Source organism: Ahaetulla prasina, chromosome 8 (assembly GCF_028640845.1).
Source record: "Ahaetulla prasina isolate Xishuangbanna chromosome 8, ASM2864084v1, whole genome shotgun sequence".
Taxonomy (NCBI): domain Eukaryota; kingdom Metazoa; phylum Chordata; class Lepidosauria; order Squamata; family Colubridae; genus Ahaetulla; species Ahaetulla prasina.
In genome coordinates, this window is record NC_080546.1 from 91,054,263 (window position 1) to 91,066,511 (window position 12,249).

Sequence of the window (12,249 nt, forward strand, 5' to 3'; positions counted from 1 at the left end):
GCAATGGATCGGACACAACTTCGCAACTAACAACAACAAAAATATGGCTTGGCCTTTTGAAATGTTTCTGGAATGAATGAATTTAAGAGAAATCTACTGGAACTTCTAATTCCAGCAATACTTTAGTGACCGCTTAAAAGTTACAAAGGCCCTGAAGCAAGTGACCTTTTTCACACATACGACCATTGAAGCATCCCCAGGATCATTGTGATCCAGTCTCGCGATCCCCTCTGGCAACCTTCCGACAACGCGGAAGCCAGATTCACTTAACAGCTGCGTTCCTAACTTAACGAAGGCAAACAATTCCCTTAACCTCTGCGGTGAGGAAGGCTGTATAATGGGGCGAACCTGTTTGGCAAAGGTTTCTCTGAGCGACCAAAATGTTGGGCTCAATTGGAGTCGTAACCCGAGGACTACCTTTATACCCGCGTTTCTCCGAAAATAAGACCAGGTCTTACATTAATTTTTGCTCCAAAAGATGGATTAGAGCAGGGGTCTCCAACCTTGGTCCCTTTAAGACTTGTGGACTTCAACTCCCAGAGTTGAAGTCCACAAGTCTTAAAGGGACCAAGGTTGGAAACCCCTGGATTAGAGCTTATTTTCCGGATAAGTCTTATTTTCAGGGAAATATTTTACTAAAATGCATTGGTTTGGCTGACATTCTTAATTGGGGCTTATTTTTGGAGTAGGACTTATATTACGAGCACCCTGAAAATTCATGCTAGGCCTTATTTTCCGGGAAACAGGATAGCAAAGCTGACTGAGGAACTCTGGGAGTTGAAGTCCACAAGTCTTAAAGGGACCAAGGTTGGAGACCCCTGGATTAGAGCTTATTTTCCGGATAAGTCTTATTTTCGGGGAAATATTTTACTAAAATGCATTGGTTTGGCTGACGTTCTTAACTAGGGCTTATTTTTGGAGTAGGGCTTATATTACGAGCACCCTGAAAATTCATGCTAGGCCTTATTTTCCGGGAAACAGGATAGTTGTGGCAGCCCTCCCGCAAAGGATGTTTTTCATAACCAGCGGAAGGGAACTGTTCAGATTTCCGACGGTACCTGAAGCTGCTGATCTTTGAACATGTTCGGATGCGGTGCGGTCAGGACATCGTCCGCCAGCTGGACTTGGCTGTCGATATTGACCGGAGTCGTAGCTTTGCTGCATAAGTATTTATTAAAGATCTCCTGCGCTCTGAATGAAAGCTGCAAGAAGAAATGACGTGGAGAAAAAAAAGAAAAGTATGCAGGAATTAGGGCAGCCGGGAGATAACAGGCTACCTTACGACTTACAGCAGTTCGTTTAGTGACCGTCACAACGGCACTGGGGGAAAAAAAAGGGAGTTATGACCCTATTTTCCATTGTCTTCCCTGTGTCAGCATTCCAGAAAAACCCCCAACCCCAAGTAAAATCTCCAAAGCAAGCATCTTTCAAAGTTCTATTTACTAGAATAGGTAAACTGGCAAATGTGGGAAAACCCGAATCTGAAAGTTTTGGGTTTTCCGTCAGTAAATCAAAAAACCCCAAACCATCCCCTGCACCCATCAGTCCATCACATGCTCCAATCGCCATCCGTCCCATCTCGAGACAGCACTCCTTCTCCACATGCAGGATCGGCCTGACCTTGACCGACAGGAAGAATGCTATTATGTCTAAAGACAACCCCTCTACTAAATCCCCCTTCCTACTTTCTCATGCATGAGAAGAAATTAGCAGCACGGAAGCTTCCAGCCTCATATGGCTTCCAAAGCTGATACCCTGTTGTCTTTACTGGTCAGACGGTCGCAAAAGGGGATCACGTGACCCCCCCAAGACGGCATCAATACGAGTCAGTTGCCAAGCCTCTGAATTATGACCATGGGGATGCTACAAAGGCTGTGAGTCTGAAAAATGGTCACAAATCACTTTTTTTCAGTGCCGTGGTACTGTTCTGTCTCCTTCCTCACTTCAGACCCACGAGCTGGCCTTCAGCCAGCGGATTCACGGCTCTTATCAGTCCTGGCAGAGAAATTGCAGCTGCCTGCCAAAGTTTAAACAAATGACTCACGTAGCAAGACTTTCAGCTCTTTTTGAAACAGTTCAGCTAAACTTTGCTTCCCGTGGAGTGAGAGCAGTCCCAAAGCTCCTTATATATCCTGTGGGGTGGGGCTCCTGCCCCACCCTTCCCTTTGATGACGCTGCCTCTCTAATCTTCTGAAGCGCGGGTCAAGCCAAGCTTGATTATTATTATCAGCTGAGTCTGAAGGCGTAGCCTGGGGAAGGGAGGAATCAGGGGATGATGGCCTCATTACATCCTCCGACTGGCCTGGTTCTGGCTCCTGGAGCTGAGTCAAAGGAATCGGTACTCCCAAGGTAAGCCTTACTGGCCCTTCCCCCTCACTCTCGGAGTCACTTTTGGGCATGGGGCCAGGTTCGGGGGCTGGAGTCACAACAGGTACCTTTGAACGGTCATTAAATGAACTGTTGTAAGTCGAGGACTAACTATCTTCTCCTTCCCGGGGTAGTGGCTCCTTTCTTCTCCCTGCTTCTCCCTCACCCCGCCTCAGGCTTTTTCCAAAAAGTTTGAATAGCCGGAATTTATTGCAGGGTTGTTTCCAAACAAACGGAAAAAGAGGGGAAAAGGTGTTTGATAACGTATCCTTACCTCCTTTTTGTCATGAGCAGGTATGTGGTTAAAACATTCGCAGGCTTGCCAGAACAGGATGTTTTCTTCACTAAATTCCTTCCGTAAAAAATCCTAGTTGGGAAAGAGGAATTAAAAACCAAACTGAGGGGAGAAACATCCAAGAACCCTCCAAAGGCCCACCGGATCGCAAACCCCTGGAACGTCTTCCGAAAAAAAATGTTGTGTCTCTTTCAAAGTCTGTCTTGGGTTGGGGGAGATGGCTGGGGTGGGGTGGGGGCCTCAAAGTGAATCGAGCTGCAACTGCGACTGAATTAAGCCCAGCTATGGAGAAGGATGATGGGGCCACCATATGTTCTGTCCTCCTTCGCCTCTGTCCGAGCGATGGCTTAATTAGCCGGCACTATCAGCTCTGGCAGTAGGACCTCTGGTGGCTCTACAGACTAATGCAGTCTGTTATTAACACAGCTGCTTGCAATTACTGCAAGTTCAAGTCCCACCAGGCCCAAGGTTGACTCAGCCTTCCATCCTTTATAAGGTAGGTAAAATGAGGATCCAGATTGTTGGGGGTAATAAAAGTTGACTTTGTATATAATATACAAATGGATGAAACTATTGCTTAACACAGTGTAAGCCGCCCTGAGTCTTCGGAGAAGGGCGGGATATAAATTCAAAAAAAAAAAAAAATAGCGAGCGTCTGCCAAGTGTCTCTGTTATCTCCCTCGATGCCGATGAATCACCCAGGAACAAACTTCAGCTCTTAGTTAATCAGTTGTCTTGCCTGCTACGAAGAGGCACAGCAGTTCTTGCTGCCTCTATATCCTGTGGGGTGTGGCTCCATGACTCAGCACTTCCTAGGCCTGCCCCACCCCTGCTTCTGTTGTTCCCTCTTCTCCTGCTTACGAAACCTAGGGTCCAGCCAGGCCTGATTGCCATCAGCTGGGTCTGAAGGCGTGGCGTGGGGGTGGGTGGGAAAGAGTCAGGGGAAGGAGGCCTCGTTATCTCCTCCACCTGGCCTGCCTCTGGCTCCTGGAGCTGAGCCAGGGAAGCCGGTGCTCCTGAGGTAAATCCTGACAGCCCTTTCCCCTCACTTTCTAAGTCACTTTCTGGCAGGAGGCCTGGCTCGGGGGGCGCAGACACAACACCATATTTATTAAATGTGATGGCCCCGAAGGAGACGACCATGTTATTGGCCCACGTACCGACATAAAACGGAGGAAAATCTCCAGATTCAGCTCCATCTGCCCATCTCGTGGCTCAAAGGGTGGGGTGGCGGTGTGTCACACAATGTGTTTCTCTCCTCAAACCAGCCCCCTCCCCAAGGAGATCCAGGCAGAGACAGATCCAGAAATTCCTGAAGCTACGATGCCCCCCCCTGTCCACCTGCACGGCCCAGAAAAAGCGTTACTCGAAATTATGACATGTATCCGGGGCCAAAAAGAATGTAACGCCCCAAACCTACAGTTGGTTGTCCCAAAGGTGCTTTTTTTAAAGAGGCAACTGGACTTTCTGTGTTTTTTTTTGAAGAGGTTTCACTTAGGAGGAGGAGAAGAAAAAGAAGAGGAGGAGGAGGAGGAGAAGGAAAGAGGAGGAGGAGGAGCAAAAAAAGAGGAGGAGGAAAAAAGAGGAGGAGGAGGAGAAAAAAAGAAGAGGAAGAAGAGGAGGAGGAGAAAGCAGGAGGAGAAGAAGAAGAAGAGGAGGAGGAGGAGGAGAAGGAAAGAGGAGGAGGAGGAAAAAAGAGGAGGAGGAGGAGGAGAAAAAGAAGATGAGGAGGAGGAAGGAGGAGGAGAAAAAAGAAGAGGAAGAGGAGTAGGAAGGAGGAGGAGGAGAAGAAGAAGAAGACGAGGAGGAGGAGGAGGAGGAAAGAGGAGGAGGAGGAAAAAAGAGGAGGAGGAGAAAAAGAAGATGAGGAGGAGGAAGGAGGAGGAGGAGGAGAAAAAAAGAAGAGGAAGAGGAGGAGGAGGAGGAAGGAGGAGAAGAAAAAGAAGAGGAGGAGGAAGAGGAGGAGGAGGAAAAAAAGAGGAGGAGGAGGAGAAAAAGATGAGGAGGAGGAAGGAGGAGGAGGAGGAGAAAAAAGAAGAGGAAGAGGATGAGGAGTAGGAGGAAGGAGGAGAAGAAAAAGAAGAGGAGGAGGAGGAGGAGAAGGAAAGAGGAGGAGGAGGAAGAAAAGAGGAGGAGGAGGAGGAAGGAGGAGAAAAAAAGAAGAGGAAGAGGAGGAGGAGGAGGAGGAAGGAGGAGGGGAAGAAGAAGACGAGGAGGAGGAAGAGGGGAAGAGGAGGAGAGGAGGAGGAAAAAGAAGAGGGGGAGAAGAGAAAGAGGAGGAGGATGGGGAGGAGGAGAAGAGGAGGAGGAGGAGGAGAAGGAGAAGTAGTAGTAGCAGTAGTTGTTGTTGTTTCTTGAATGACAAGTGAAACATCTTCAAAAGAAAAAAAACCAGAAAGCCCAGTTTGCCTCTTGAAAAAGCACCTTTGGGACAACCATGACCTGGATGACTGAGACTCTCCATAGACATCTAAAGATGGCATTTCTTCCAACCAAGGTCACCTGGCCACAGCACCCCTTCCTTCCTTCCTTCCTTCCTTCCTTCCTTCCTTCCTTCCTTCCTTCCTTCCTTCCTTCCTTCCTTCCTTCCTTCCTTCCTTCCTTCCTTCCTTCCTTCCAAGGAAGCCTTAGACCTTCCCTAGGGCCTGCAGATCCCATTCCATTTCTGGCCCTGCCGTGTTTGCCGAGGTCAGGGAAGACCAGCCTAGGGGACTTGTCCAGGAGATTCCAGGCTGGCCACGCTCTCTTCGATACCACCAGGACCTGGTTGCCAGCTGGAGGCTAAGCGCTTGTTCATCGCACTCTGTTTGGGATAACGCCAAACCAAAAACCGTGGCTTAGCCCTTCTCCATTGCTTACAGAGAAATATCGAATACCAAGGGGATCCTGTAGAAGACGCTCAAAAGAAACCGCCCAGCTGGCAACTCTTCTTTCTCGTTGTCGTTGGCAGCTCTGGACGCTGGGCAGGCTGGCATTGCTGCTGAGGCTGGTGTCACTGGCGCCATCTTTCAAGTCACTGTGATTCAGCTCTGCGGGAACGTCAAAAAACAAGACAACCCCAAATGAATCTGGCAATAAACGTCCGGCTGTGTCAACCTGTCCGGAACTGAAAACCGTGAAATCATTCGTTATCTACAGGGGAAAGGCTTTGCTAGTGGGTCTACCACAAGTCGCCACAGCTGACTCACCGCACCCAGTGTGGTGTAGGACAAACTCGCCGGAGGACAACTGCTGGGACCAGCTCTCCGCGGGATGAGAGTCACACTAATATCGAAGAAACGGTGGCATCAAATCGTTAAAAAAAGGAGGCCAAGGGAGGGGCAACGGGAAAGGCGAATGAGAAAATTTAAATCGTGTTTCAATTGTTTTAAATAATTAAATTGAATTGTTGCAGTCCTGCGGTGAGTTGGCTGTGGTGAGTTGGCCATGGTGAGTTGACTGTGGTGACTTGGCCATGGTGAGTTGACTGTGGTGACTTGGCTATGGTGAGTTGGCCGTGGTGAGTTGGCCATGGTGAGTTGGCTGCGGTGAGTTGGCCATGGTGAGTTGGCCATGGTGAATTGGCTGTAGCGAGTTGGCCATGGTGAATTGGCCGTGGTGAGTTGGCTGTAGTGAGTTGGCCATGGTGAGTTGGCTGTGGTGAGTTGGCCGTGGTGAGTTGGCCGTGGTGAGTTGACCATGGTGAGTTGGCCATGACGAGTTGGTTGCGGTGAGTTGTCCCATTCCATTTGCTGGTAATGCAAATCTTGCAAACTGTTGTAAGTCTAGGACTACCTGTATTCCTGCCCCCAATAGGTATGCTTTGCTCTCCTGTCTAATAACCCTGACCCTATATAGAAGTGAGTAGCTGCTTCTTTTTCAGGTTTTTCCAAACAACCCTGGGCAGCCCATATCTTTGTTACAGAGAACGACTATTATTGATTTCTAATTCCCAAGAAGCCTATGCCCTTTGCAAAATAATTGTTCCGCCTGGTTTGGATCTGCAAATGGCTGGGCATCATGGGACCCACAGTGCTCTAACTAGGGACAGCCTATGCTATTAGAAACTGATGGAATTTGTACAGTGCCGAGGGAGGGGGAAAGAATGCCCAGGCAGTTTGGGGTGGGGGAGAAGGCCTCATGGGACCCACATGGAGACCAAGGGCAACACCGGCCATTGACCAGCAGGGCTTCCACTCCGAACCTCCCTGGTCACAAGCCATGGAGAAAAAGTCTCCATCCAGCCATGTGCTGCAGCTGCAGAAAAAAAGCCAATTATAGTCCTCGGCTGCGTTAACAGAGAGATAGAATCAAGATCACGTGAAGTGTTAACTTGGAACGCTTCAAGTTCACCAGCAACAAATTCATCTTGTAAATGAAAGTTTATAAGGCATGGGTAAGGCCACACATGGAATGCTGCATCCAGTTTTGGTTGCCACACTATCAAAAAGATGTGGAGACTCTAGAAAGAGTGCAGAGAAGAGCAACCAAGATGATGAGGGGTCTGGAGGCTAAAACATACGAAGAACGGTTGCAGGAATTGGGCCTGGCTAGTCTAGAGAAGAGAAGGACCAGGGGAGACATGAGAGCATCTTCCAATATTTGAGGGGATGCCACAGAGAGGAGGGAGTCAAGCTATTCTTCAAAGCACCCAAAGGCCAGACAAGGAATAATGGATGGAAACTGAACAAGGAGAGATTCAACCTGGAAATAAGGAGGAATTTTCTGAAAATGAGAATAATTAATCAGTGGAACAACTTGCCTCTAGAAGTTGTGAATGCTCCAACACCGGTAGTTTTTAAGAAGAGACTGGATAACCGTTTGCCTGAAATGGCAGAGGGTTTCCTGCCTGAGCAGGGGGGGTTGGACTAGAAGACCTCCAAGGTCCCTTCCAACTCTGTTCTTCTCTTAAAAGAAGAACCAGCCGGTCAAGATCCGCGAAGCATTTACCTGGATAAAGCTGGTAGGAGCCCCTGGCGTGGCGCCACTTCAGGAGACACCTCCAGTCGCTCAGGGAAGGCCATCCTTCAGCGGCCATGCCCAGCAGAGGGGCCGAACCCACGGAGAAGGCCCGGTTGGCCTCCCGCTGGTGGCCAAACCAGCAGCTGCCAGCATCCTTCCTCTCTGTTCCTTTAGGTCTATTTTACAGCATTTCCTCCCAATAGCATCCTCCCCCCCCTCCCTCCGCCCATCCTGAAGGATGCTCTTGGCACACTTGACTCAAAGCTAATCCAGTGCGGTATCAATAATTGAACGTAAAAGGCCCTTCGTGGCTGTTGCCGAAGGGATATGAATTATTCAACCTGCAGCGCAATACAAGGACAGGCGCTGCAGCGCTCAAGTGGTCACAGCTGAGAGGCCAATGGAAAAAAAAGCAACACACACACACACCTGCCCTCTACACAAACAGCTTCGTTCTGGGCTTTCCCGCTTCCCTAAAGAAAATTAAGAAGGCCTAGGGTCGGGTTGAAAACTTTTAAATTTAATGTACTTTTCGGAGTGTACTAAGACGCAAAACCAGGAAGTAATGACCCCCCCCCGGCGGGTGGGCGGAGCTTCGCCGAACCACCGGCCACGATCGCTACCGGATCGCCACATCCGGACAGAACCGGGAGCATTTTCACCGCTGCTCTGGCTCCATGTTTCCATGAGCCACTGCCACAATTCCCTCATCTCCTCTTGCCAGTGGTCTCTGCCGGCCACGGATTCCTTACCCCCTCCCCCATGCCCCAGATCCCCCCCACCTCTGCCCCTCCCCTCGCAAATTCAAGGGTCCCACCTATGGCACACTCTTCCAACACCATCCTCCCGCAACATCGATGTTTGAATGAGTAACCGGTTCAAATTGAGCGTGAGTTTGGTGGAAGTTAGACCTAACGGTTAGTCTATAAACAAATAGACACCTTTGCTGTTACTTTACGCAAAAGCATCATTAATAAAGGAGAATATTTGTAGCTCAGGGTTGAAGTGAGGGGTCCCTTGGTGCTCTTTGAGCTTGCTGGTTTTCTTGCAGACGTTTCATGACCCAACTAGGTAACATTATCAGCGGTAGAAGGGAATGGGGTGTGAGGAGACGAGGAAACGAGGAGGAGGAGGAGGAGGAGGAGGAGGAGGAGGAGGAGGAGGAGGAGGAAAAGGAGAATGACTGTGGGGTCCTTGGTGTTCTCTGAGCTTCCTTGTTTTCTTGTAATCATTTCATGACCCAACTAGGTAACGTCATCACTGCTAGTATCATTCATTGTCAAAGTGCCAAAAAAACATATCAGTTCTTTTCATCAACACAAAAGCATTTAGCTTACCTCCATCAGACACGGTTGTAGACTGCAAGGAGAGAAGGGAAGAAGAGAGAGAGAGAAACGATCAGTCATGAATGCAAAAACTGGGAAATTCAAAGATCTGAGCCAGATTCTTTATCCAACCCTTTCATCCAACCTTCAAGCCGTCGGCCCATTCAATGGGATTTGATTCGGTCCGTTAACGAGAACAAAATGTTCCCAGTAAGTTTTGAAAGACTAAAGTTGATTTCGGAGGGAGGGCGACAGTATATCCTACATCAGGGGTAGTCCACCTTTTTGTACTTACCGCCCACTTTTGTATCTCTGTTAGTAGTAAAATTTTCTAACCGCCCACCGGTTCCACAGTAATATGTCGTGTATCATCGTCTGCACATGCCTCTCGCGCATCGTGGATTGGGTTTTTTTGGGGGGCGCCGGCTACCAGCTCTGCTTGTCTGTTACAGCTGGGTGGTGTGGGGGGAGATGCGCGAGCTATTCTGGGACGAGGCTCTATAGCGCCATTCAGTTTCACTTACGTAACGTGAACTAAACTTATGCGCGGGCGGTACAAATAGTACATTTTCAGAAATTTAAATGGTCACGGGGAATTTTATGAAAACCTAATGAAAATGTTTTTAAATAATGCTATGAATTTTTTTTTTTGGAAAGTCAATTAAATTAAAAAAAAAAGGAAAGTGCTTCAGTATCGGACAAAACCCCTACCGCCCACCAAGAAAGCTGGAATGCCCACTAGTGAGCGGTAGGTACCAGGTTGACTACATCATATAATTATTTCTCAGGGACAGGATATGCCAGAAGATTCAAGTGGCCAAAGGGATTATTTTTGCTTTTGGGAGACCCTTCGCTTCCCACCCTGGGAGAACTCTGAGCCCACCCACCCCTCCCCTGACAGAGCAGCTAACTTCCGCTCTGATTTCTTACTGGAGAATTCAGGCATCGCAGTAAATCCAGTCCTCGGCTCATGACTTCGGCTTATGACCAAAGTTGAGCCCAGTAGTGAAATCTACATTTCTTTCCTACTGGTTCTGTGGGTGTGGCTTGGTGGGGAGGGAGTCATGTGACTGGGTGGGTGTGGCTATGTTACGGGGGGGGATGGGGGATGCAAAGACAGAAACTCACTAACCATGTCCTGCTGGAGCAGGGTTGGGCTAGATGACCTCCAGGTCCCTTCCAGCCCTGGATTATCCCCTGGAGCTGCGTTTAGTGCCAGGTTTGTAGTCCTTCCTTCCTCTCCTTTTCCCTCCCTCCCTCCCTCCCTCCCTCCCTCCCTCTTTCTTCTTTCTTTCTTTCTTTCTTTCTTTCTTTCTTTCTTTCTTTCTTTCTTTCTTTCTTTCTTTCTTTCTTTCTTCCTTCCTTCCTTCCTTCCTTCCTTCCTTCCTTCATTTTTCCTTTCTTTCTTTCTTTCTTCCTTCCTTCCTTCCTTCCTTCCTTCCTTCCTTCCTTCCTTTTCTTTCTTTCTCTTTCTTTCTTTCTTTCTCTCTCTCTCTCTCTCTCTCTCTTTTCTTTCTTTCTTTTTTCAGCTTTTTTACCTTTTTTTTAATTATTTGCATTTATATCCCACCCTTCTCCGAAGACTCAGGGCGGCTTACACTATGTTAGCAATAGTCTTCATTCTATTTGTATATTTATATACAAAGTCAACTTTTATTGCCCCCAACAATCTGGGGTCCTCATTTTACCTACCTTATAAAGGATGGAAGGCTGAGTCAACCTTGGGCCTGGTGGGACTTGAACCTGCAGTAATTGCAGGCAGCTGCTGTTAATAACAGACTGCATTAGCAATCTGAGCCACCAGAGGCCCCTGTTATTAATGCTTTTAAAAGTAAAAAAAAAAAAAAGCTTCCGAGATCAGGCACCTCAGCTGGGATCGTCAGAAAACGCATTTTTTTTAACAACCTCTTCGGCTGAAGAGGTTGTTTAAAAAATGCTTTTAGAAGTTAAACAAAAAAAGGCTTTGACGATTGCGCGGCTCAGCTAGGCATGTGCAGAGTGGGGTGGGGTTGGGGCAGGGATTTTTGCTACCGGTTCTCTGAACCACCTTCCACCATTGCTACCGGATCAGCCAATCCGGTCTGAACCGGGAGCATTTCACCCCTGGTTGAGATCCAAAATTTACGTTGCTAAGCGAAACACTGGGGAAGGGACGTTTGCCCTGTTTTTACAACTTTTCTCGCCACTGTGGTTAAGCAAATCATTGCACTTGTCAAGTTAGTCACGTGGTTATTAAGTGATCGGGCTTCCCCATCGTCGCAAAAGCGGGGTCACGTGACGTCCCCAGGAAGCCTGCGACCGTCATAAATAGGAACCGGTTGCCAAGGGACTGAATGTTGATCATGTGACCACGAGAATGCTGCAGGAGAGTCCTAAGTGTGAAAAACGGGGGGCCCCCCCAAAGTCCCTTTTTTCAGTGTCGTCGTAACTTCGAATGGTCACTAAACGAACGGTTGTAAGACGAGGACTACCTCTGCTTGCAGATATTGAAAAAAAGGGGTCCACATTTGCTCGCCTAACCTTACAGTAAGCACCGGATACTTAAAACTGTACGAGAATAACTTTTTATTTTTAATGAGGCAATTTAGATTTGCATTTCTGTAATCCACGCCTTTCTCATTTTTTGGTGTGCTGTTAAATTGCAAGGATGAAAAACCAGAATTCTTTAATAAAACCGCACTGTTCTCGCCAGGCAAATTAGGCATAATTGGAACTGAACCACTGCAGAGCAAGGGAAAGTCTGCGTTGTTGTTCTGTCGCTTTTCAGGATCTTGGTTGCTTTTTGATTGATAAACTTTGATAAGCAATGTCGATTAGAATGGAATAGAATTTTTTATTGGCCAAGCGCGATTGGACACACGAGGAATTTGTCTTTGGTGCATAGGCTCTCGGAGTACATAAAGGAAAAGATACCTTCATCAAGGTACAACACTTACAATACTTAATGGTAGTCATAGAGTACAAATTTAACACGATACAACAATTAATGACAGTCATAGGCTACAATTAAGCAATCAGGAAACAATCAATATCAGTATAAATTGCAAGAATACAAGCAATAAAGTTACAGTCATTCAGTCATAAGTGGAAGGAGATGGGTGATGGGAACAATGAGAAGATTAATAGCAGTGCAGATTTAGTAATAATTTGACAGTGTTGAGGGAATTATTTGTTTAGCAGAGTGATGGCCTTCAGGAAGAAACTGTTCTTGTGTCTAGTTGTTCTGGTGTGCAGTGCTCTATAGCGTCGTTTTGAGGGTAGGAGTTGAAACAGTTTATGTCCAGGATGTGAGGGGTCTGTAGATATTTTCACGGCCCTCTT

The 12,249-nt window shown here is 47.7% G+C and overlaps 1 protein-coding gene across 6 annotated transcripts in view; it reads right to left on the reverse strand.

Moving 5' to 3' along the window:
- RGS12 (regulator of G protein signaling 12) overlaps positions 1 to 12,249 on the reverse strand; it is a 72,235-nt gene that overhangs the window by 43,916 nt on the left and 16,070 nt on the right. For all 6 annotated transcript variants that reach the window (XR_009156349.1, XM_058193452.1, XM_058193451.1 and 3 more), the window contains exons 3-6: positions 8,941 to 8,962; positions 5,522 to 5,691; positions 2,642 to 2,734; positions 1,059 to 1,202 (exon numbers count right to left, since the gene is read on the reverse strand). Coding sequence is in view for 5 of the 6 variants with exons in the window: in XM_058193452.1 (XP_058049435.1) it covers positions 1,059 to 1,202; positions 2,642 to 2,734; positions 5,522 to 5,691; positions 8,941 to 8,962 (429 nt within the window). In the remaining variant the exon portion in view is untranslated. The remainder of the gene's footprint in view (positions 1 to 1,058; positions 1,203 to 2,641; positions 2,735 to 5,521; positions 5,692 to 8,940; positions 8,963 to 12,249) is intronic.